Genomic DNA, 25,954 nt, shown 5'->3' with positions numbered 1-25,954 from the left:
TCATAGCTCCATGATATTTAAATATAAGCATCTAGTGTCACCAAATATTATGAGTAATCTAAAAATAGGCAATTACTCACAACTTAAGATACCAAATACTTGACATACGGAGGTACCCAAGTCCTGATTGCTCCATTTCTTCCTCATCTTCCCTTTTCCACCTTGAGACTATACAAGATCACTCAAGAAACAATTAGTCTCAAAAGACACAAGTTATGTGTGCTCCCCCTACAGTTGTGCATCAAGTATTTTAATGACTTGCCCTTTGCACACTCTAGCTTCCTCAGAACTAGAGGGGATCACAACATATCTTGGCCATACTCTATCAATTTCATCACAAAGAGATACCGATTGAATAGTTGACTTAATACAACAATGCATGCCTCAAGGAGTAACATTTTACAAGCAACCTAGGCATGCTTCATACATGATAATCATTGCACCACATATACCAATTGAAAACGACAAGATCATGCATATAAAGCACAATGTCTAATCACATCAAGATTAAGAAAATTTTTCTTAGGTACACCAAGGAAAACAACATTTTAAGGCATAAGGCACCTAAGCCAAGATACTACCAATGAAATGCAAGAACATAGCTATGATCACAATCAACAGAACTTCAAAATTTTCAATGAAATTGCACTGTTCCATTTCTTCATACCTTTGCCTTTTACCTGAATGGCCATGAGAGCACCAGTTGTTACTAAATGAGGACTCTTTTTGCTCATGCACCTCATAGCTCAAGAGGGTGCATTGAAGGCACATACCATTGTTATACATAGAGTGCCAATACCAAGTAATTATGTGAACATTGACTAAACAACAACTATCATGCTTGCACTTAGGTTAATCATTAAACACCACATAGCATGACTTACAAAAGGATACAGGTTTATCCATGAACACACAAAGAGTTAATCATGGTAAATATATCAAATGATAAACTACCCATTGAATGATTCAAGAGATATAACACACAATCATGATTAAGCAAGCATCAATGTGATCTTTGAAATCATGAATCAATGATTAAAAAGTATTCAACATAAGCAATCTCAAAGGCATAACTACTCCAAGGACAGGTAGCACAACAATCAAACTTAAGAGCATTACTGATTTGCAATAATGTACTTAAGATACACGGGTACCGTCCTTTGGAGAGCAAGTTGCATATTCTCTTCAAGGTCCTTTGCTTGATTCACCAATAATGATTAAGGACCTTTACAACTTATTTTGCTCAAGATGAACATGGGATTAGTGTTGCACAATAATTCAACCTTGGGTCAATAAATAGACAATAAAATCGACAACTTAAGCATAGAGTTTGAAATAACCATCTTAAGCTCTCCCAGGGTCTCCATTCCATCTCGAGGCACCTGCATGGTCTAGTTGGCACAGGTTGGTACCCATCTTGGGATGGGTCCATGATGTTCAACTAAAAGTGCCTTTGGTACCCAAATAGCCTTTGTGCTAGTTCTAGGTGATCTCATTATTGATCTAGCACAAGTGTATGATTTGGGTCTCCTAAGCGAATGAGATAGATTTACTTTCATAGGAGCCTTACCCTTTTTACATACCTTGGATGGATGACCCTGCTTACCACGCTTGTAGCAGAGGCATCGCTTAACCTGACATGACGCTTGTTGTTTGTCTTCTTTCCTAGTGGGGGTCATCCCGGAGAGTGCATGTGCTTGATTTATCATTAGCGGACAAGAAGTGATCGTATGGTTCTTGTCATTGCATCCGAAGCATCTCCTTATCCCTTCATCCTTGTCATTGTATGGACACGACGCAATGAGGTGTCCTGACTTTTTGCACTTAAAGCACCTCCTTTTCCCTTTTCTCTTTTTGTTCTTGGATGACATAGAGAAATGGTCAGTGAAAACAACATGACTAATTGAACCTTTACCTTTTTCCAAGCTCATGTTGATTTCTTCACTTATTGCTTTAGGAACATCTTTCTCAAGGAGTTTGACCCTTGCTGCGGTTTTTCCTTCCTCAGGCTTCTTCACCACGTGTTCGTAGATATCTTGAGGAAGTCGAGCAAGGCGTCTTCTCCTTAATTGTCTTTGTTTCTTGTTTCCAAGCAATTTCCTTTTTGGCCCTACAACTTGTTGCTCATTCAAACATTCGCTTCCTCTTGAGTGACAGGGGTTAGCACATGGTGATATATTATCCAAATGTGCACTTGTGCAAGAATGAGGTTTACATGAATTTAAGTTTGTAATTACAACCTCATGAGCAATATCAAGCATGATATGGTCATCAACTAGTTTACTATGAGAATACGACAACATATCATACTTTTCACCTAGAGCAAGTTTTTCTAAATTTATCATTTCTACTTGACTCCTAAGCATAGAATTTTCAGTTTTAAGTTGAGCAACATTAGATAATACATCATGATTATTTCTTTGCTCAATTAAAACAGATTCATACCGTTGGACCAAATTCCCATGAGAGTACTTTAGCTCCTCATGTTCTTTGGTCATCTTCTCCAGGCTGTCGTTGGTTTTGATGAGAGTCTCCTTTAGCCTGAGAAGCGTTTTGCCTTGTTCCTGGTTCCTTCTCAACAGCTTAACCAAGAGCGCTTTGTCTTCTTTGTTGAGATGGGTGTAGAAATGGTGAATCTCCTCTTCTTCCACGTCGTCGGTCTCATTTTTCCCTGTTATTAATATCAGTGGAAGCAATACAAGAAAATGTACCTTGTGGTGATGGAGATTCATCCTCGCTATCATACTCATATTACTCCTCATCACTGCTTTCGTCTCCACTATCATTGTTAGCAATAAGACATTCATAACTAGCGGAAGACGAACCTTTCGATGAGGTAGATTCATCGTTTGGTTGCCATCGTTTTTGTTCTCCCTTTGAAAGGTTAGTATCACAAGCAATGTAGGGAGTTTAAGCAGTACAATTTGACTTAGAATATTTTATTCTAATTCTATTCCATAGATCATGAGCATCAACAAATAAATCACTATCACTACTCATGATGGCAAAATAGGCACTTCTAGAAAGAGAGTCAACTAAGATGTTGCAAGCATGGTGATTGATAGATAGGCATCTTAGTTCATCATTAGAAGGATTTTGACTAATGTTAGAGGGAAAAATACTTCTGTTAAAGATCTGTCTCAAATTAGGATCAACATGCATGAAAGCATTATAAATAGAGACAGACCAAGATTTATAATTAGAACCATCGCCTAGTAGAAGTTCTACAGTTACCTCTTGTGACGACATCATCATCTCCGGACGGCTAAGCCCACACTGGAGAGGCCTAGCTCTGATACCAATTGAAATTTCCTTTTGCCCGGGAACAGGATCTGGATGTCGCCTAGAGGGAGGGTGAATAGGCGAATAAAAATTATCACATTAAAACTTTAGTTCTTACTCTACTCGAAGACCAGATCGCAGTGGAATGAAAGACCCTTCGAGTAGGTTGCAGCGGAATTGAAGATCCTTTCTCAAAATGCCCTACACTTCAAATATAACTTGTACCATAGATAAGTGTTGAAGTGCAGATATAAAAAGTGAATAAGACAGAGAGACCGCACACAATACAGAGCTAAGCACACAGACACAGGGATTTATCCCGAGGTTCGGCCAAGCCTGAAATGCTTGCCTAGTCCTCGTTGGAGTTAGCCACACCTGGGCTTGGAGTCTATTTCAACTCCTTCCTCCGTTTGCTCAGATCTGTCAGTATGACATATAGAGCCTTCCACTATGTTGAGTTGGTTACAACGAAATCGCGGCTGCTTACAATCTTCTTGGCAGCACTTCGGCAAAGTAACGATACGCTCAAGACTATACTCTAGCTCGTAGCAGCACTTCTCCACTCTCTAAAGGCTTATAGCTTTGCCTTCTACACAAACTAGAGAGATTCACACAAGAGGGAGAGAGAATTTATCCGAGTGATGTCTACACTTGTTGGCTGCACTTATCTTATGTTTGAGGCGCCTAGAGGTCCCTTTTATAGGTCCAAGGGGCCTAGGAGCCGTTGGAAGCAATCCAGGAAGGCAATTCTTGCCTTATGTCGGGTGGCGCACCGGACAGTCCGGTGCACCACCGGACATCCACTGTTCACTGTCCGGTGCGGATCTCCTTCCTAAATTGGCGCAGTCGACCATTGCAGACTTGGATCCGTTGGCGCACCGGACACTGTCCGGTGCACACCGGACAGTCCGGTGCCCCTATCAGACCGTTGGCTCGGCCACGCGTCACGCGCGGATTGCGCGGCCGACCGTTGGCTCGGCCGACCGTTGGATCACCAGACAGTCCGGTGCTCCACCGGACAGTCCGGTGAATTTTAGTCGTACGCCACCGATGAATTCCCGAGAGCGGCCAGTTGACAGACGCCAGCCTGGCGCACCGGACACTATCCGGCGCACCACCGGATAGTCCGGTGTACCCAGACTGCGCAGAGTCTTGGCAGCTCCAGCCAAGTCTTTTTCCTTTGTATTTTCTCTTCTTTTCTTCTTCTTTCTGTTTCTAACACTTGGACAAATATGTTAGTACACAAAAACCAATGTACTAAGTCTAGAAACATACCTTCTCTTTGATTTTCACTTCTTTAACATTTGGCATGATTGAGAATGATGTTGGACTCATAAATCATCAAGTCAGCTTGACTTGAACTAGATTGACATTTCTGAGCTCCAACATCCTGCAAAGGTCACATAGAACATGTCCAAGCATAGGAACAACCCAAACTAAAGGTCAAGGTGCACTTAGCTCTTTTGGGTTGCTTCCGATTCTGATTTCACCATTTGTTCTCCTTCTAGTGACCTTGTTCACTCTTTGAGCTTGGTCTTGAGCCTTATGACTTACACCACATAATTGTAGATGTTACCTCATTGGTTGTAAGTCATGTCCTTATGTAGTGTTCCTTGATGCACCATAACTCTTCTTAACTCGATCAACCCTGAGTCCGCAAGTCTACTTCTTCACCCCTGGCTTTGGGTTCCTGGTCTCCTTGACTTTCTCTCGTGCACTCAGTACCTCAAAGCTCTTCTTGCTTCCATCCTTGGTTTGATCAGTTGTCTCCAAGTTATGCACATCAAGTCTCACTTAAGCATTGTCCACCTTTCCTATGATGTCCATTATCTATAGATAAATCCGTCTCTGGACCATCACACTTGTTTACTTGTGTTGCACCCTATTAGCTTTGCATTCAGCACCTATTCAACACTTAGCACACTTGTCAGTCCTTTAATTGAGTTGTCATCCAAACACCAAAACCCACAAGAGAGCTTTCAAATATCACCAACATAAATTTGGCATATAAACAAGTCTTTTGCAATTGTTTTAGTGAAGAGAGTAGGATCGGCTTTACCGACTTTGAAGTCATTAATGATAAGAAAATCTTGTAGGCATTCATACCATGCTCTTGGGGCTTGCTTGAGCCCATAAAGCGCCTTTGAGAGTTTATAAACATAGTTAGGATACTCACTATCTTCAAAGTCGGGAGGTTGCTCAACATAGACCTCTTACTTGATAGGGCCATTGAGGAAGGCACTTTTCATGTCCATTTGATAAAGCTTGAAGCCATGGTAAGTAGCATAGGCAAGTAATATGCGAATTGATTCAAGCCTAGCTACGGGTGCATAGGTTTCATCGAAATCCAAACCTTCGACTTGTGAATAACCTTTGGCCACAAGTCGGGCTTTGTTCCTTGTCACCACACCATGCTCATCTTGCTTGTTGCGGAATACCCATTTGGTACCTACAACATTTTGGTTAGGACGTGGAACTAAATGTCATACCTCATTCCTCGTGAAGTTGTTGACCTCCTCTTGTATAGCCACCACCCAATCTGGATCTCTTAATGCATCCTCTATCATGTATGGCTTAATAGAGGAAACAAAAGAGTAATGTTCACAGAAGTGAGCAACTCGAGATCTAGTGGTTACCCTCTTGTGAATATCACCAAGAATGGAGTTGGCGGGGTGATCTCTTTGAATTGCTTGGTGGACTCTTGGGTGTGGCGGTCTTTGACCCTGAATTTCTTGCTCATCTTCCTTGTCTTTATCATCATCATCTCCCCCTTGATCAATGTCCTCCTCTTGAGGTGGCTCATCGTCTTGATCTTCATCTTCATCTTCTTGAGCTTGATCCTCATCTTAGGTTGGTGGAGATGCTTGCATGGAAGATGACTGTTGATCTTATGCTTGTGGAGGCTCTTTAGATTCTTTTGGACACACGTCACCAATGGACATGTTCCTTAGCACGATGCATGGAGCCTCTTCATCATCTAGTTCGTCAAGATCAACTTGCTCCACTTGGGAGCCATTAGTCTCATCAAATACAATGTCACAAGAAACTTCAGCTAGTACAGTGGACTTGTTAAAGACTCTATATGCCCTTATGTTTGAGTCATAACCTAGTAAAAAGCCTTCTACTGCTTTAGGAGCAAATTTAGATTTTCTACCTCTTTTAATAAGAATAAAGCATTTGCTCCCAAAGACTCTAAAATATGAAACATTGGGCTTTTTACTAGTGAGGAGTTCATACGATGTCTTCTTGAGGATTCAGTGAAGATATAACCGGTTGATGGAGTAGCAGGCAGTGTTAATCGCCTCCGCCCAAAACCAGTTCGGTGTCTTGTACTCATCAAGCATGGTCCTTGTCATGTCCAGTAGAGTTCTATTCTTTCTCTCCACTACACCATTTTGTTGAGGTGTGTAGGGAGAAGAGAACTCATGCTTGATGCCCTCCTCCTCAAGAAATCCTTCAATTTGAGAATTCTTGAAGTCCGTCCCCATTATCGCTTCTAATCTTTTTGATTCCTAATCTAAACTCATTTTGGGCCCATCTCAAGAATCCTTTTAAAGTCTCTTGGGTTTGAGATTTTTCCTGCAAATAGAACATCCAAGTGAAGCGAGAACAATCATCCACAATAACTAGACAGTACTTACTCTCACCGATGCTTATGTAAGCGATCGGGCCGAATAAATCCATGTGGAGTAGTTCGAGCGGCCTGTCAGTCGTCATGATGTTCTTGTGTGGATGATGGACTCCAACTTGCTTCCCTGCTTGGCATGCGCTACAAACCCTGTCTTTCTCAAAATGAACATGTGTTAGTCCTAAAATGTATTCTCCCTTTAAAAGCTTGTGGAGATTCTTCATTCCAACATGGGCAAGTCGGCGATGCCAGAGCCAGCCCATATTAGTCTTAGCAATTAAACAAGTGTCTAGTTCAGCTTTATTATCATTAAAATCAACTAAATATAGCTGACCATCTAACACTCCCTTAAATGCTATTGAATCATTACTTCTTCTAAAGACAGTAACACCTACATCAGCAAATAGACAGTTGTAGCCCATTTTACACAGTTGAGAAACAGAAAGCAAATTGTAGTCTAAAGAATCTACAAGAAAAACATTGGAAATAGAATGGTCAGGTGATATAGCAATTTTACCCAAACCTTTTACCAAACCTTGATTTCCATCCCCGAATGTAATAGCTCGTTGGGGATCTTCATTTTTCTCATATGAGGAGAACATCCTTTTCTCCTCTGTCATGTGGTTTGTGCACCCGCTATTGATTATCCAACTTGATCCACCAGATGCATAAACCTACAAAACAAATTTAGGCCTTGTTCTTAGGTACCCAAACGGTCTTGGGTCCTTTGATATTAGAAACAAGCACCTTGGGTACCCAAACACAAGTCTTTGGACTCTTGTGCTTGCCTCCAACATATTTGGCCACTACCTTGCCTGATTTGTTAGTTAGCACATAAGAAGCATCAAAAGTCTTAAATGAAATGTTATGCTCATTTGATGCATTAGGAATTTTCTTTTTAGACATTTTAACATGAGTGAAATGCCTAGAGCTAGAAGCCTCATTTTTATACATAAATGCATGATGAGAAACAGTATGAGGTTTCCTAGCATGAATTTTCCTAATATTATGCTCAGGATAGTTTGCAGGATATAAAATATAGTCCTCTCTATCCTGAACCATGGGAGCCTTGCCATTTACAAAATTAGACAATTTCTTAGGGGCATTAAGCTTGACATTGGATTGGCTCCCTTATTGGAACCCAATGCCATCCTTAATGTCAGGGCGTCTCCCATTATAGAGCATGCTTCTAGCAAATTTAAAATTTTCATTCTCTAGTTCATGCTCGGCAATTTTAGTAGTTAATTTAGTTATGTGATCATTTTGTTGTTTAATCATGGCAATGTGATCATCAATAGCTTCAGCATTAATATCTCTACATCTGGTGCAAATAGAAATATGCTCAACAGTAGATGTAGAGGGTTTGCAAACATTTAATTCCTCTATCTTAGCATTTAATCTAGCATTCTCATCTCTAAGACAGGAAATTGAATCATTGCAAACATTCAAATTTTTAATCTTAGAAACCAAATTTTCATTCTCAATTCTAAGACATGAAATTGAATCATTACAAATGCTAAGCTCTCTAGATAAATTTTAACATTTTCTACTTCTAGAGCATAAGCATTTTTTAACTTAACAAATTTTTTGTTCTCCTTAACGAGCAAGTCCTCTTGGCATTCCAAGAGTCCATCCTTCTCGTTAATGGTCTCTATTAATTCATTTAATTTTTTTCTTTTGATCCATGTTAAGGTTGGCAAAGAGAGAAATTAAATCATCTTCATTGTCGCTAGAACTACCCTCATCACTAGACGTAGTATATTTGGGGGTGGCTCTAGAGTGTACCTTCTTATTTTTGATGTCCTTAGCCATGAGACACTTGTGTCCGACGTTGGGGAAGACAAGTCCCTTGTTGACGGCGATGTTGGCAGCGTCCTCGTCGAAGAAGGAGTCGGTGGAACTCTCATCGAAGTCCCATTCCCGCACCATGTGTGCCTCGCCGTGCTTCTTCTTGTAGTACTTCTTCTTTTCCATCTTCTTCTTCCCTTTCTTATCGTCGTCCCTGTCACTTTCACTTGTATATGGACATTTTGCAATGAAATGACCGGACTTACCACATTTGTAGCACACCCTTTTGGAGCGGGGTTTGTAATCCTTCCCCTCATTTTCTTGAGGATTTGACGGAAGCTCTTCATGATGAGAGACATTTCCTCGTTGTCAAGCTTGGAGGCATCGATTGGAAGCCTACTTGGTGTAGACTCCTCCTTCTTCTCTTCTGTTGCTTTGAATGCAACGGGTTGCACCTCGGGTGTGAAGGTGGCGCCTTGCTCCAAGTTGACAATATATTTGGAGTCTTTGATCATAAGTTCAAAGCTCACAAACTTGCCAATTACTTCCTCAGGAGACATCATTTTATATCTAGGGTCTCTACAGATTAGTTGTACTTGAGTGGGATTATGAAAAACAAGTGATCTAAGAATAACCTTAACCATCTCATGGTCATCCCACTTGGTGTTCTCGAGGTTTCGCACTTGGTTGACCCTCGTCTTGAGTCGGTTGTACATAGCTTGCGGCTCTTCCCCTTTGTTGAGGATGAATCGACAGAGCTCTTCTTCGATTGTTTCGTGCTTGGTGATCTTGGTCACCTCGTCCCCTTCTTGCACGGTTTTGAAGACATCCTAAATTTCTTTGGCGTTCTTCAACCTTGCACCTTATTATACTCCTCTCGACATAAAGAGGCGAGGAGTATAGAAGTTGCTTGGGAGTTGAAGTGCCTAATTTGGGCGGCCTCGTCCGAGTCGTAGTCCTCGTCCCCCACTTGGGGTGTCTGCGCTCCAAACTCAACAATATCCCAAATACTTTCGTGGAGTGAGGTTAGATGGTGCCTCCTTTTATCATTCCACATGCAATAATCTTCACCATCAAAATATGGTGGTTTGCCTAGGGGTACGAAAAGTAATGGAGCGTGCTTTGAAATACGGGGATAGCGTAGGGACATCTTACTATACTTCTTGCGCTCATGGCGCTTAGAAGTACTGGATGACTCGTTGCCGGAGGTGGAGGGTGTTGAAGAGTCGGTCTCGTAGTAGACCACCTTCTTCATCTTCTTCTTCTTATCACCCCTCCTATGTGACTTGATGGAGGAAGAGGATTCCTCCTTGTACTTGTTGCTGGACTCTTTTGATAGAGTCCTCCCCGAGCCCGTGGGCTTGTCGCCGGTCACGATCTCCCTCTTGGCGTGATCTCCAGACATCACTTCGAGTTGGTTAGACTCTTAATGAAGCACTGGCTCTGATACCAATTGAAAGTCGCCTAGAGGGGGTGAATAGGCGAAACCTGAAATTTATAAACATTAAACACACACTATGGTCGGGGTTAGCGTTAGAATTAAATTCAAGTCTGAAAGATTGTTTCTCTTGCTAGGAGTTGCTCAAAGGATGCATATGACGTATGGGAGCAAACTCAAATCAATACTAGCAAGGAAACGTTAGAGAGAGGAAAGAGGGCAAACAAATCAAACGAGAATCAAACGAGTGAACACGGTGATTTGTTTTACCGAGGTTCGGTTCCAAAGAACCTAGTACTCGTTGAGGAAGCCACAAAGGCTGGGTCTATTCCAACCCTTTCCCTCTCTCAAACGATCACTTAGACCGAGTGAACCTTCTCCTTAATCAATCGGGTCACTAAGACCCCGCAAGGACTACCACACACTTAGGTGTCTCTTGCTTAGCTTTATAAGCACTTAGTTAAATGGAAATGAGAAAGAAAGAAGGCAATCCAAGCGACAAGAGCAACAAAAGAACACAAATAATCCTCTCACAAGCCCTTAAGCACTAGCGTTGATTTTGGGAACTTTGAGTGGATTGATTGCTTTGATTGTGTCTTGGAGTGTTGCACTTTGCTCTTGCAATGAATGAGAAACTCAGAATGCTTGGATGGCTTTGAATGAGGTGGTTGGGGGTATTTATAGCTCCCAACCACTTCCTAGCTGTTGCTGGCGATGGGCGCACCGGACAGTCCGGTGGCGCACCGGATAACCACTATTCACTGTCTGGTGTGCGTCATGTCACTGCGTCTGTTTGGGTTCGGAGCAGTTGACCGTTGGAGACGCTTGTCGTCTTGCTCACTAGACAGTCCGATGACCTTTGACTTCTGTGCTCTGACTTCTGCCGCGGTACTGTTCATCACTGTTTATCTGAAGAAACGACCGTTGGCGCGCAGGGAGCCGTTGCTCCGCTGGCTCACCGGACAGTCCGGTGAATTATAGTGGAGCGCGCCTCTGAATTCCCGAGAGTGGCTGGTTTGAGTCTGTACTCTGTACGGTGTCCGGTGCACACCGGACAGTGTCCGGTGTGCCAATTTTCAGCACACTCTAAGTCTTTTGTGCTCCAAATAATTGTATCCCCTAACTGAATTTCTTTCTTGGTTTGTGTTGAACTTTATACACCTGAGATAAATAATATCTAGACAAACTAGTTAGCCCATGTGGTTTGTGTTGTACGTCAATCACCAAAATCGATTATATGAAATGGTTAACCCTATTTTCCTTTCACATATCTTAGCTATGTGGATTATTTATTGAAACATGTAGTTACGAAACTACTTCCAATCAAATATGGCGAACGTATTCATGCACGAAAAAGAAACAAGGTTGATCAGGCTTGAACTGAGAAATGCATGATACCCGGAAATGGTAGTCAATTTATGTGAAGGAGCGCAACTCGCGTATTTTTACTGGGCTGCAATGTTATATGATGGAGGTAGTAGCTGTAATCAAAGCGAAGATTAACTCCTGAATCGCTGGAGGTGCCTTAAAGCTTGTTGTTTCCTTCTTATATTCTTTGGTCCATTGGTTATTTCCTCTGTTGTTGTTGACGTTCGCTCTATGCAGGCCATGTAGCTTTCTGGTCTAGTTGGGTTTGACTGCTTATGTTTTTTTTACCTAGTTCTTAGCAGCGCTGCTCTAGGTTCTTTTTATTTTCTGTTACCATATGATGCTTTTTTTACGGTGCTTTTTCTTCTTCCTTTTAGCGCCCAATCTTGATTTGTTCTTCTGTTTGGTTGTAATTATGTTTTCATCTTCTTAGTACAAAGATATGCAGCTCTCAATCTCTCATATGTATTCGCAAAAAAAAAAATGCATCCTACAAGCTAGAAAAAGAACGAATCATCTACGTAGGATCCGTGACAGAGAACATCAATACGGTTTACTACAAAACGAGGAATAACTCGTTCACTTTATTCACCATCACCAATAATTCTTAAGGAGTACAATACCTTAAGTTTGCCTTACAATACCAATCATAGATAGATACATGTAGCATTGGAGTGCTGCTTTCTGTTTGCGTTCCATTGGGTCAAATCAATGCCATATGTCTGTATATAACTAGGGAACGGTAAAAGTGATCGTCAAAGGTTCATGTCCAGCACGAGAGGGGTGTCCCCTTTCTCCACGGAGAACGTCTTGTGCACCTTCCCCGTCGCCGTCGCGAGCTGCACGATGTACGTGCCGTGGTACCCCCTGAATTTGAAGTGTCCAGCGCTGTCGATCTGCCCGCGCGCGTGCGATGTCCACTCCCTCCGGAGATCGACGAATCTGCATTATACTATCGGGGCTGAGATCGATCGATCGATCGATCGATCGTTTTTCAGCGGCTATAATAAATTAGTTTAGGGACTACTGACCTCTCGCCGGCGTCGTTGACGTTGCCGTCGGCGTCGATGAGGCACGCGTCCTGGCGCCACATGTGGCCCTGCATGCAGCCCCAGAAGATGACGCCCTCGACGGCCGGGTGCGCGTACGCCTCCCGGAGCACCACCTCGAGGTCCTCGGCGCGGAGGTCGACGTCGGACTCGCTCACATCCAGCTCCGTGAGCCAGACGGGCAGGTCGGTGGTGGCGAGCTTGTCGAGCGCGTCGCAGATGATCTCGCCGACGGGGTTGGTGACGTGGCCCTGCAGGCCGATGCCGCCCACCGCCGCGCCCTTCTGCTGCAGCGCGCTGATCTGCTCGATGTACTTCTCCGGGGTGGCGTTGGGGTCGCTGCCGCCCTCGACGTTGTAGTCGTTGACGAAGAGCGTGGCGCCCGGGTCCAGCCGCGCGGCCTCGCGGAACATGAAGGCGTTGATGTCGTCGCCCAGGCGGTCCTGGTAGTAGCTGCCGTGCAGCATCTCGTTGTTGACGTCGTAGTGCGGGAACCTGCCGGCGTAGCGGGTGAGCAGGCTCTGCAGGCGGGCCCGCACGGCCGACGCGAGCTGGTCGTCGTCCAGGTTCTTGACCCACTGCTGCACGGTGTTGGCGACGGCCCAGAAGATGCAGTGGCCGCGCACGGGCTTGCCGTAGCGGTCGCAGAAGTCGAGCAGCGCGTCCGAGTCGCTGTAGTTGAGCTGCCCCTGCTGCGCCTCCGTGTGGTACCACTTGAGCTCGTTCTCGAACACGGCCCAGTCGAAGTGCTTGGCGAAGAAGTCCACGAAGCCCGGGTTCTGGATCACGTTGGTGTTGATGCAGGTGCCGAACGGGAAGCTGCTGTCCATCTGCATCACGCGGATGGACGCGCCCGAGATGCCCGACGCCGCGCTGCCGAAGTTGAGGACCACGTCCCGCTTGCGCACCTGGTGTTTATTTGCAGCAAATCAGAGCACCATCCAATCAAATGCAATCCAATCAAGTGCGTGCATAGACTAGTGCAAGTGATCGAGCGCGAGTGTCGTTCTCGCGGCGAGCAAGCCATCACTCAGCTCACCAACCAGGCGTAAAAGTCCGATCCGATCCGATCCCCTGAGCGGCGCTCACGTCACGACTCACCTTGTCAGTCTTCTTCCTGAGCTTCCTGAACCGCGCCCTGCGGTCGGTGGCAAAGACCTGGAGATCCATGACCTTGACGTCGACGCCCGCGGGCGCGCCGTGCACGTACACCTCCGCGTCGCGCGGGCTCTCCTTGAGTCGGAACGCGCCCTTGATCTCGGTCCACCTGCCGGGCTCGGCGCAGACGACGGCGCCTCCATCGACGACGACGCAGCCGCCGTCCACGCGGAGGCTGACGCGCACCGCGTGGCGGGCCCCCTCGTCCCCGTCCCCGTCCCCGAGGCCGACCCACCCGGCGACGCGGTACGTGACCCGGGGCCGGAGCGCGGCCCGCTTCAGCGCCCGGCGCAGGCCGTCGGCCTCGCCGGCGCGGCCCGACGCCAGGACGTACCGGCCGCTGGGCCTGTAGCCGTCCGCCACGTCGTTGATCGTCTCGGTCGGGACCTTGGCCGGCTCCTCGTCGCGCGCGGACAGCGCCGTGCACGGGCCCACCGCCGCCCAGCCGGCCACCAGGCCGTCGTCCTCCGGCGCGCCGCTCTCGAGGAGGTTCACGCCGAACACCACCACCTCCTGGACGGCAGCGAATTAGTCGTTGGCGGCGCAATGCAATACGAATGTGATGAGTGAGCTAGTGAGGCAGTTGCGTTGGCGCGGTAGTAGAAATGCATGGCGACGTGTGCTTGCTGCTAAGCTGCCGACGAGCATTGTACGTCGCACACGTACGTACCTGGGTGCAGGCCATCGTTGGTACCCGGCCGGCCGGCGGATGAGACCAATGCAAGGATCGGAGCAGGGGTGATCGCTGGGAGGTTGGTTGGATGGAGAAACTTGCTTGCTGTCGACTGGCTAGGATCGCGGCGGGAGATCTTATAAAGAGCCGATCGGTCGTTCGTTCGTCAAAACCACCACGAAAATTGTCGTAAAGCGCACCGAACGAACGCCACTCCATAGCGTCGTGCGAACTCGAAGCAACCACCACGGACGGGAATGTCTTTTCTCTTTCTGTGTGTGGCCGTCTCTGTGCTCCAGCTTTTGAGTGACAGTAAAGGATGCGCAAGATCCGGCCGGCCATGTCTGTCCGGCTCGGAGCGCATCATGAGCTCATGAGGCTGCCATGTGGAGCCGGGGGCGGCACGGTATGTCAGCGTTAGGGTCTCTTTGGCACGGCTCTTTGGACGACTTCGGTTCGGGCTCATCGTAAATCTCTATCAAATGGTCACAAAATAAAACAGTTTCTCGTCGAGAGAGCCCCGAGAAGCTAGAGCTGTTTTTTAGAGCCAAAGCACAAAAAACGTGATTTCTATCGGCTCTTTCATTTCTCTAATACATGATTCGATATAAACACAACAGAGACTTTTGCCAAATGAATTGTAAAACAACTCGCAGCGCCGGAACTGTTTTCAGAGTAACCGGAGCTGCTATGCCAAAAGGAGCCTTAGTATTTGTTGATTAGCTGCGGTGCTCGCTGTAGTAAGCATTAGTATTTTCTTTTTTATGTTCGAGTGGAGTAAGCACCATTCCAGTACTCCAACTCCAAAGGATCCGTGCTTTTCTTGGCTTCGGGAGGAGACAAACGGAAGGATTGGTTGGGGTATACGTTTGTTTAGTCGCTGCTGTTAGTGGTATATCGTACTGTAGCTAGCACGCTTTGGGAATCGCAACCAAGGACACTCCATACCTTTTTCTCTTGTCATCAATCTTAAACTGCCGACTTCACAGCCACATATGCACATGTATTTGGGGATAGGCTAGATTCGGACATTAGGTCAGCAAAGACCAAAATACCATTTTTTATATTCCTTTATAATTGAGAGAGAAGAAAAAAAAAAGAAGCCCACTCAATATATGCTCAGGCTTCTGATGATGCGTTTGGTCTCTTAAGGTTTGTTAGCACACTCGTCGTAACTTGTATATAGGACTGGAAAGTAAGCTCGAGGCTCATGAGCCGGCTCGAGTTCGGAGCGGCTCGCGAGCCGAGCCCCTTCTTTGAGTCCGTTTTTGCAGCGAGCCCAGCCAATCTGACTCGTGAACCTTACAAAATGATTAATTTATAGAATAATAATAAATATTAGATAATTTTATGGATAATAGCTCATTTTTAGTCTTTGATAATAAATATATTACAATTTATAATTTAAATTACTCATAATGTTGAATTATGATTCTATATTTCAAATTTAAATAATGTTAATTCACTAAATAATACAGTAATAAGTACCAGAAATATGGCTCACGAGCCAAGGTCGAGCCGAGCTCGTTCATGTATCGAGCCTAGCAGCGGCTCGTTTCCGGACCTACTAGTACGTGTTAAAAGAGTAACAACCTCAGGCTCGATCGGCGTAGAAACGACGCGCATATCATGCAATGTGTGCTGCCTCGGTCTACCAAGAAAAGAAACAATGCAGCGAACAGCCGTACGTTGAGCGCCAACATTGTTGAACTTGATTTGCTGGCGCCGAAGAACGTCAGAGTGCGACGTGTCCAACCTGCAGCCGCCCTAGTGCTGGGAATCGGGCCACGCCAGACCGGGCCAGCCCGGCACAAGCCTATCATTCTTCGTGACAAACAGGTTCAAGCCAGAAAAAAACAAAAAAAACTTTTAGATTGTGCCGTGCTAGCACCAAATATAAAAACAGTGGTCCAATCCGACTCTAAACCACGCTGTATCTTTATTGGATCGTGTCGGTCCAAGTGCAACCCATATACTTCCTCCGGTGCAGTAAAAGAAGTCATCCTGCGCGTGACCGAGCGTGCACAAAAAGAAGTCATAGCGCGCGTGGGTCTGGGAAGAGGAATCGAACTTGAGACCTCCAGTCTAGAATGCCTTGGAGCTGTTGCAGCAACCAATCAAGCCTGATTGTTTTAGTGACATTAATGCACCCATATCCCTATTTAATAGGGGCAAACAGGGAAAACTCTACGATAATTAATCACTCCTTGGTATGCACAATCATGTCCTAAACGACTACCTTTACTGCACTGGAGGGAGTATATTTGACCACATAAAATCAAAATATTACAACCACATAAAGTCTAAAACTTACTAAACTAAAAATATTAAATAATCATATCATTATTTGACCACATAAACTCTAAATAGCACAACAATATAAAAGTCGATATCTTACTAAATTAAATAAATTAAACAACTTAAGCTCCATTGGGCCGTGCCGACCCAAGCTTGATCCGTCCGTGCGAGCTATGTTGGGGCTCGATGGGCCGGAATTTGAGACCCAGCCCAGGCCCGCAAGACCCAGCCTAGGCCCCGTCGACCGTCGTCGTGCAGGTGGAATGTGGGCGGCTTAGTGCTGGTAATATGGGTCTGTCTTTCGTGACGGATCATACTTTAAGCTCTTATTTTCGGGTCGTGTTCGTGTTCGTGCTGATCTAAAAAGACAGACCCGTATTACCAGCACTAAGCCGCCCACGTTCCACCTGCACTACGACGGTCGACGGGGCGTGGGACGGAAAAAAAATGGAGGGAGCTAGAGGAGGTCTAGGCCTAGGCGCAGCAGGGGGAAGGGCCGGAGGGGAAGTCGAAATACCAAGCTTCAAGGCACGAGCACCGGCTAAAAAGCAGCGAGGTCGGTCGAATGACAGACATATCGTGTTGTTTACAACATACTATATGTGATGTAGCTAGCTAGGAGAACCACCACCGGCCCAGCTGCTAGCAGCAGCAAATGCTGTGTGTCTGTGTGTGGACATGGATTGTTCTCGAATCTTGGTGGCATGGCATCATCTTCTCGATCGATCGGTATGATCCCGGTAGTCGATGTCACTTCAGTACGCAAAAATGGCGCTGCTGCGCGTGCATGCATGGAAAAAACTCAGCCCATATGCTTCACGGCCCAAGCAAGCAAAGTTGTTGTTGTTGTTCCTTAATATGTGTGTATATATATATATATATATATATATATATATATATATATATATATATATATATATATATATATATATATATATATATATATATATATATATATATATATATATATATATATATATATATATATATATATATATATATATATATATATAGGGCGTTGGTAATGGAAGCCCTGGGCTTCATATAGGTGCGCGGAGCCCCAGCCAGACGAGCCGAACATGGTCGAACCGAATGGATCGATCCAGGCGGCCCGTTTTAATGCACTACAGTTATGCAAGTATAATAGCTTGTACAAATATGCGTAAACCAACGTGGGCCACGTGTTCGTACGTGGATCGGTGACGTGTAACCCGTAAAAGGGGGAAGCGCATTTAAACAGACAGTTACGACACCGTAAATGTATTCATAACATTGCATAGATGACTGTTACTCCCCCGATCAGAGCGCCCACGATCAGCGCGGCCACGATCCTAAAATTAAGCGGGTGATGGATATGCGCCGTGAAATATGCGTCCACGATATTGGATATACGCTTGGTACAGGGAAAAAAATCATAATCTTCCAGAAAAGTGGAGAGTACGCATCATTTGATAGTCCGCTGCTGGGTGAAGGGCGATTTTGATCTGGAAGATGGCGGCGCCATGGGGAAACAAGACCATAAGTGAGTATGCGACGCCGACGTCTGTTCATAAACAAAATCAATGCTTGGATATCGTAACAATGGTGCAGGAAGAAGAACAAGGAGGGTACCAGTTAGCGTCAGATGGAATTACGCATACAGAATCAGCTACTGCTGTAGACGCAATTACTCCACCAGCAGCTTTGAGGGCCCCAGGGGTTGATGAACAGACCATATTTGAGGCATCAAGGATGACAGTAACTCAAGGAGGACAGCACCTTAATACTATGCGTACTATTGGTGATCATGAACAGGACACACCAGTGATTCTGCAGAGACATGTAAGTAATATTGAACTGATTTGAATTTTCAGTATTGTACGTTGAATTGTATACAGTATAAGGCAGCTAGAGATGGTGTGACATTCAGTATTTATATTGTGCATACACTGTGAAACTTTTGGCTGAAAATTGTTATGATCTACATACAACATAAAAATATGTAGGGTACCATAGATGATACAATTTATATTTTTTGCACAGGAAGTTACAATTGATCCGAGATTAGTACCTAAAGTTGGTATGACATTCAGTGGGGTGGATGAAGCATATAAATTTTATAGTAGGTATGCATATGAAGTTGGATTTCCATTGAAAAAGTATAGGGAACGGAAAAATTGTAAGTGGTTGAATTGCTCGATGGAAGGCAAAAGATCAGTAAGGGGAATATCAAACCCAAAGGTACGTAGTACCAGTTCGAAACGGACACAATGCAAGGCCGGTATGAAACTTAAAAAATTTATGATGATGCAAAAGAGACAGTTATATCAGTGCGTATTGATCTGTTGCACTTGGATCATAATCATGAATTTTTTAAAAAGGATACCGAAAAGAATCAATTACAATGCAACAAGACGCATGATCCTGAATACATGGAGTTCATAAGTTCAATGCAAGAGAGTCGAATCCCGCAACATTGTATTATGGATTATGTATCAGAAATGCACGGTGGTCCTGAGAGTGTGCCTGTAACAGCACAGGACATGTATAACCTGTAAGTTTATGATATGTTCCGATTGATATACATAATTGATATATGCTGATTGTTGTTTCTGCCTAATGCTAAATTTTCACAATAATTTCAGGAAAAAGGCAAAGCAACGAGAAAGAAATGCAAATGATGTGGCAAAGCTACTATCCTTTTTTGCATCCTGCAAAAAGGATAATCCACAATTTTTCTCTGACTTCCAATTGGATAAAGAAGGCAAGATTTTAAGCATATTTTGGTCACATGCAAGCCAGCAAGGGGATTACATTGATTTTGGTGATGCGGTTACATTTGACACAACACATAAGACTAATCTGTATGAAAAACCACTAGGTATGTTTGTTGGTTCAAATCACCACCTACATTGCACCATATTTGCTTTCGCATTGTTGGGGGATGAAACTGTTGATACATTTGAATGGGTATTCAACGCCTTCAAAACATGCATGGGAACCGAAGGGCCACGAGTGATGCTGACAGGTACGACTGATAATAATGAATTAAATGTATATACATCAACTATGGCTTAAATTAGATATTATTTTCTTTATATAACATGGAATAAGATTCGTACAATTGTGTCATATATGTTTGCAGATCAAGATCCTGCAATGCCAGTAGCCCTCGAGAGGGTTTTCCCACACACAATACATCGTTTATGTCTATGGCATGTGCAAAATAGGTATATGCCTTTTCTAAACGAGTTGTATGCAAGATTTGAGGAAATGGACTTTAAGACACGGTTTCAATCTATAATACATCATCCTTTGACTGAGTTGGAGTTTGAGACTGCATGGTCAATGCTAATTGAAGATTTTGATCTGCACGATAACAGTACTCTGGATAAGCTGTATGGAATACGTAAGGATTGGGTGCCTGCTTTTTTTAAAAATCATTATTGTGGTCTAATGTTGTCTACACAGCGTAGCGAAAGCATGAACAGGCTTGTCAAAAGTGCACATGTTGATGCAAATACTCCGCTTCATCAATTCGCCAAGCAAATGATGAAACTTCTACACAGTAGAAAGATGAAAGAGTCAAAAGAAGCAGTGGGAAGCATGGTGAGGATAAAATTGTTATGTCGTATATTGATACTTTAATATAAGTGTAAACTAATTTGCATTATATATGCCACAGGGTCAAAAGGAAACGAACACGCTATACATGTTTGAGATAAGGGTTGCAAGAGCATACACAAGGGCTGTGATGTGTAGATTCCAGGAATCTTTGAAATATGCAACCGCATTCAAGATAATGCACGACGAAGAAGGGGGTGCAAATGATTGGGTAGTGCAACATACAACTAGATCGAATAAAATTGTTTGGGGACAGCACCAATTCAAAGTCACAGCTGATGAAGATGCAGGAAAGTATACTTGTGAATGCAAACATTGGGAACATACAGGTATGGAGTACTAAAAAGTAAATATATACATTGAAAACATATGAACAAAATCTTAAGATCATTATTGTTTTATAGGGCTATTCTGTGTACATGTACTACGCGCGTTTATGCATCTTCAGATTGACCGGATACCGAAAGAATATATTTTACAAAGATACACCACCTCTGCAAGGCAAGATGTTCCGTTTTCAAGAGATGATAGGAACTTGAAGGGGAAGGATGGAGAAACTAAGTCATATAGACAGAAGATGTTGCTTAAAAAGGCAATGAAAGTAGTGCATCATGCTAGTTTATCCAAAGCAGGAAATGATAGAGCCCTAACAGTAATGGATGAGCTTCTCGAAGTACTTTCGCGTTTGGAAACAGATATAGACGTTGAGGAAACTTGTGGAACTAGTGGAGGAGATGGTATACAGGTATGTAATGTTTTAATATGTATGTTGTAACATATTATTAATCATATTATATTGATGAGGTGTGAAACAATAAAATCTCAGGACGATGATGAAGCCAATAGAGACAACAAAAAGGATGATGAATTTGACGAAAGGAATAACAAGGTTTGGATCGTACTGTTGTTAATGTTTATTTGTAAATGATGTATAATGATCTTTCATCCAAATTTTCAGGAAATTCAAGACGTATCTATTATACTTGAACAAGGTGTGGCCAATGATCAAATACATATACCAGTACGTCCATTAGAAGAGGTAATATCTTTAACAACTTTACTGATTTGCAGTTATACATATACATGATTTATACGTTTGAGTTATTGGGTTATGATTGAGCTTAACAAAATGTGTTGTCAATTACAGGTTAATTTGCATGATCACGCAATAATGAATGTTAGTGGTGTCAGTGAACAAAATGATAATGCCAGAAAGGTAATAATGGTATAAATACTGTATGTTGGACTACATAATATTATATGCTGAGAAGTATTTACTTTTGAATTGCAGAAACTGGAATTTGCAGTCGATGGGATAAGCTTGGCAAGACCAAATAACTCAAGACCCAAAGGAAGAACAATAAAGGGGAGTGAAGAAAGGGTTATTAAATTGGGAGCAAAAGGTACAAAGAAAATGACCAGGAAATGTCAGAAGTGTGGAATTGCTGATGGTCACAACAGTAGGACATGTTTGTCAATGGAGGAAAATAGACAAAGGTTGGCAAGCCTTGCTGGACGTAAGAGAGGACGACCTCCAGGATCTAGGAACAAGGGTGGCAGTAAAGCTCCTGATTGGAATGAGACAACAACATCTAAAAAACACGCAAATGAGTTCGATAGTAGTGAGTCAGACAGTGATTAGAATCTTGTATGAGATACGATTAATTTGTTTTTACAATAAACCTTGCTTGTTTGGCAACTGATTTATATAGAGGCGGATATTGAAATCTAATAAATGGTGCGTATATTGCTTAATAATGTTGCGTAACTGGAAATACAAAACATCGTATATAACTTGTGGGATGATCGTATAATTTGTAAACTATATACCAGTACTGTTGATAACGACAGCAGTGAGTCAGGCGCGCGAGTAGTCTGTTGTATCTGATACGAATAATCTAAGATATAAAGTTGTTGAAATCTGATAAATAGAGCGTATATTGCTTACTAATGTTGCATAATTTGAAGTAGGAAACATCGTATATGGCCTGGATGATACTCGCATATAAACAGATGGTAATATTAAGGAATGAGGTATACATATAACATCTTCAGAACATAAAAACAGATCATATTTAAAGCACACAGAAGTGAAAACATCTGATGTTCACATATTCGCGACATAACCATATGTATCCAGCCAACTAAAGTTCACAGAAAAGAACCTGGGTAACACCCCTAACACAAAGTAGCATGACAATTGTTCTGAAAACAGCACATATAAGGAAGCTTCCTACAATTGTTAACTGAACAAAATGGCCAAAATACCACAGTACGGTACATTGCCCACACCATTGCTTAGATCTGACATAGTTCACTAATTGCGCGCAAACATAAATCTCTGGATATCTAATGGAAGTGGCAACGCCTTGTTGATGCGATGGAATGTGAGTTGATGAAGGGCATGAGCACGTAGGTCTCGGGAATTGTCCTGCAATAAAAGCATAGCTTGCATTAGACACGTCTATAGCTAACATGAACAACTGATGGCAACCGGATTATAGAAACAGTTAGCACAGACACTTACTGGTTGATTGAAAGAAGATATGACACCTGCATTGTGATCATAAGATTTCATGTAACTCATCACAAAAAATCCACAGTCATTTGACCCTGTCCTCATTGTTGGGCAGTTAGATGGCATATCCAATGGAAAATTACCAAACTTAGGAAATTCTGCGTTGGGGCAAACGTGTTGTAACGCTTTGCTCAGCCTACTCATTATCACCCTAGCCCATGGGAATTTCCTGCCACCTAAATAAATTGGATCATAATGATAGTCCTTCCATTCGGTGCCACCAAGTTGTATACCATAGGGATTCGAATCTAAAATGTGTATAACCCGGTGGTGTAGATTGATCACATACAGTGTCCAATGACCCCTGCTAAGCATAGGTACCATTATCTGTTGATGAGAAAAGTAAATATAGGTTACATGTTGCTGTTGTAAAGTCATGATAATATAAATGTACAGTTAATGAGCTGATGAAACTGTGAACAAAATGTTAATGGGACTTACCGACTTGCATTTATCCAGATTCACCAAAGCAGGCAATGTGTTGTGCAAGCAATTCTGTAGGACATTTTGATCAAACGGCTGAGGATTCTTGCTGTGACGTTCCTGTTCTTCAAAATTTAACAGAGCCTATAAAAAAAATAGAGTGTGTAAGTATATTATGTGTATAGTTACAATAACTGTGAAGAAGAACCTACCCCAACGTTGACATCAAGTATTAATCTGTTAGATGTCAGAGTTCGACGATGATTTTTAGAATCATCACGAACACACTCTATGAAACACTGCATGAAGACATCCTCAAGACATTTACCCTCCGCGAAAGATTCATAAATATCCATACAGTTTGCACTGTAATCACCGTAATCAATAACAACCCTGTATGATGAACAAAGGTATAGATTCTTATTTCATAAATGAACCAACTTATAAATACGTTATTCGTAATTTGGGTTACATGTACCTGCTTTGGTCAATGTCCTTGGAACAAATTAAATCCCACAGAGAACGGATACACTCTTGCTCTGTAAGTGGTGGATCAGATCCAGAGTTTGTAGTACCTTTGAGTGTATCAACCTGAAATGCAACATGGTTGTAAGTGGTTGAACATTAAAAAAATCAGTTTAATATCATAAAAAGCATTATGTAATATGTATGTTATCATACTGACATGAGGAGTTGGGGTCTGGTCAAAAACTGGCCCACTGTCATTGTGTTCCATTTCCTCTGTTGCAATTGCACCTCTCTACACAAAGGTATATAATTAGTATAACTGTGTTGTATGTATAGTAAAATGTAATTATAACATGAGACATGGACTGCTAACAAACATTTTTTTCCGGTGTCACGTCAAATTTGGGCAAGCAGGTGCAAGCTGATGTGGTTTGAGGTGTGATATTTGTGTTCCTCAAACTTATGTTTCGAACATCAAAACAGAAATCATGTTGACAAAAAAAGTGTGGTTCGCATACTGCTAAAAAGAAGTATGCATACATGTACGTATAATGAGTAAAAATAGTATTGTCGTTGGACAAATTACCTGTTGATCTGAAACCACATCCGATTCGTCGGGAAAGGTCTCAAGGACTGTACGGATATGCTGTTGTCTTTCGTGAATTTCTTCAAACTGAGTAGCACCCAGTTGGGTCTCAAGCTGCGAAGCTTGGGATGGCATATCGGGTGTGGGCTGGGTGGCATCAACTGTGTGTCCTTGTACACAATTATATTGAAAATAATATATGTCAAAACTTGAATTATAAATCAAATGTTGCTGTGTATACTTGACAAAAACATAAGCTGTTAACTGTACTTATAACAAAAAACGTATGCACATGTCAAAAGATAAAATGTTCTGAATAAGGAATACCTGCTGAATCAGCCGAATTCCCCGGTTGCTGTGGCTCATCAGTCTCGTTTTCCAAGTTTTCAGACTCGGCACGTAGTACCTCGTCTATCAATTCTATAAACTTGTCTGCTATGTCATATTGCTTGACAATAATTTTGTCGATGCTGTCTTTTATGGCTACGCATGACTTGTCAACCTCCAAGTCATATGCAGCAAGAATATCTGTGAATTTAGATCGATGACGATGTGGGAGATCGTTGATCTTACTTGGCATCATCTCTTTGATAGATGGAAGTTTGATGTTAAAAGTTGGCCGAGGCATGGGGCCAGGGCGCGGTGCATCAAAAATATTGGTCCTGCACTCCGGCTGGTTGTTCAGCAAAAAATAGTAAGAATCCATGTCCACCTTCGTATTCTATTTGTTCAATAAATAATAATAAACAATGGATATAATACATCATAAACTTGCCTCAGATTGGCGATCAATCTTAGGTCCAACTGCATAGCATGTCTCCGTCGAGCTTCGGAACTAGAAATAAAATTGTAGTGACTGTGAGTAACCAACTGTGTAACTGTGCATAACCAACTGTGAAAATATGAATAACTTACTTCACAGTGTCCGAAAGATTCAGCCCCATGGCGAACCTTCCTCTTGTCAGCTTTGGTCAAAGCTTTTATGCTATTCTTATCAAAAAAATTAATGCGAGGTGTGCCACTCTTATTATGGGGGGCAGCGACTGTATGCAGGTGATCCAAGTAATACAACTACATTAAAAAGAATTACAATGTTTAATAGCAATGTAAGTAGACATAACCAACATCGTAAAACATGTTACATAACTACCAAAAGTTAGGAACCAATAATGAAATAAATGTGCATACGGAAAAACACTATACTTACAAGGACAACAATGGAGCATCCATATATAGTCGTGGAGACATTTGTGGTTATCCGGTTGTGCCACTTCTTGGCAGCTTCACATAGATCATTAAAAATCAACTGGCACCAGTCGATCTCATGGAAACGGTGCATTTCTTCTGTGAGAAGCACCTCATGATATGTGATGCCCCAGCTAGCAGTTGGAAACAGCAAACGGTTGAATAGAATGAGGAAGAAACATCTGATTGAAAGGTCATCATCCTCGCCTTTCCTTAAACGATCCTGTAGAAATGCCACATTGAACTCATCTTTGGCCACACCAAGCTCTGCCCTCAAGTTGCTTGCTGCAACTGCTTCATCAATACCCAAAGGTTTACCACCTCCATGATTTGGCACGCCAAGAATAAGATGAACAATATCCTTTGTGA

General features: G+C 42.9%; 2 protein-coding genes and 2 long non-coding RNA genes across 4 annotated transcripts; 2 read left to right on the top strand and 2 right to left on the bottom strand.

Annotated features, from left to right (window-relative positions):
* Nucleotides 1-12,056: 12,056 nt before the first annotated feature.
* LOC100281517 (uncharacterized) lies at nucleotides 12,057-14,644 on the bottom strand. Its single transcript, NM_001368022.1, has 4 exons — nucleotides 14,382-14,644; nucleotides 13,655-14,224; nucleotides 12,536-13,461; nucleotides 12,057-12,446 (listed from the first exon to the last, which is right to left on the bottom strand). Exons 1-4 carry the CDS (start codon nucleotides 14,601-14,603, stop codon nucleotides 12,260-12,262), a joined length of 1,905 nt encoding a protein of 634 aa, NP_001354951.1. The 5' UTR covers nucleotides 14,604-14,644; the 3' UTR covers nucleotides 12,057-12,259.
* Nucleotides 14,645-18,242: 3,598 nt separating this feature from the next.
* On the top strand, nucleotides 18,243-19,555 carry LOC109944932 (uncharacterized). The gene is made up of 3 exons (XR_002268319.2): nucleotides 18,243-18,503; nucleotides 18,705-19,215; nucleotides 19,307-19,555. It is a non-coding gene; the product is annotated as an uncharacterized lncRNA (long non-coding RNA).
* Nucleotides 19,556-21,166: 1,611 nt separating this feature from the next.
* On the top strand, nucleotides 21,167-21,699 carry LOC103649814 (uncharacterized). The gene is made up of 3 exons (XR_004857094.1): nucleotides 21,167-21,324; nucleotides 21,433-21,501; nucleotides 21,577-21,699. It is a non-coding gene; the product is annotated as an uncharacterized lncRNA (long non-coding RNA).
* Nucleotides 21,700-22,457: 758 nt separating this feature from the next.
* LOC103651815 (uncharacterized) lies at nucleotides 22,458-24,028 on the bottom strand. Its single transcript, XM_020550672.1, has 6 exons — nucleotides 23,972-24,028; nucleotides 23,765-23,877; nucleotides 23,499-23,679; nucleotides 23,305-23,430; nucleotides 22,813-23,190; nucleotides 22,458-22,716 (listed from the first exon to the last, which is right to left on the bottom strand). The coding sequence occupies exons 1-6, from the start codon at nucleotides 24,020-24,022 to the stop codon at nucleotides 22,603-22,605; spliced, it is 963 nt and encodes a 320-aa protein (XP_020406261.1). The 5' UTR covers nucleotides 24,023-24,028; the 3' UTR covers nucleotides 22,458-22,602.
* Nucleotides 24,029-25,954: the final 1,926 nt, after the last annotated feature.

Source organism: Zea mays, chromosome 3 (assembly GCF_902167145.1).
Source record: "Zea mays cultivar B73 chromosome 3, Zm-B73-REFERENCE-NAM-5.0, whole genome shotgun sequence".
Taxonomy (NCBI): Eukaryota; Viridiplantae; Streptophyta; class Magnoliopsida; order Poales; family Poaceae; genus Zea; species Zea mays.
This window is presented reverse-complemented; position numbering and strand designations above follow the sequence as displayed.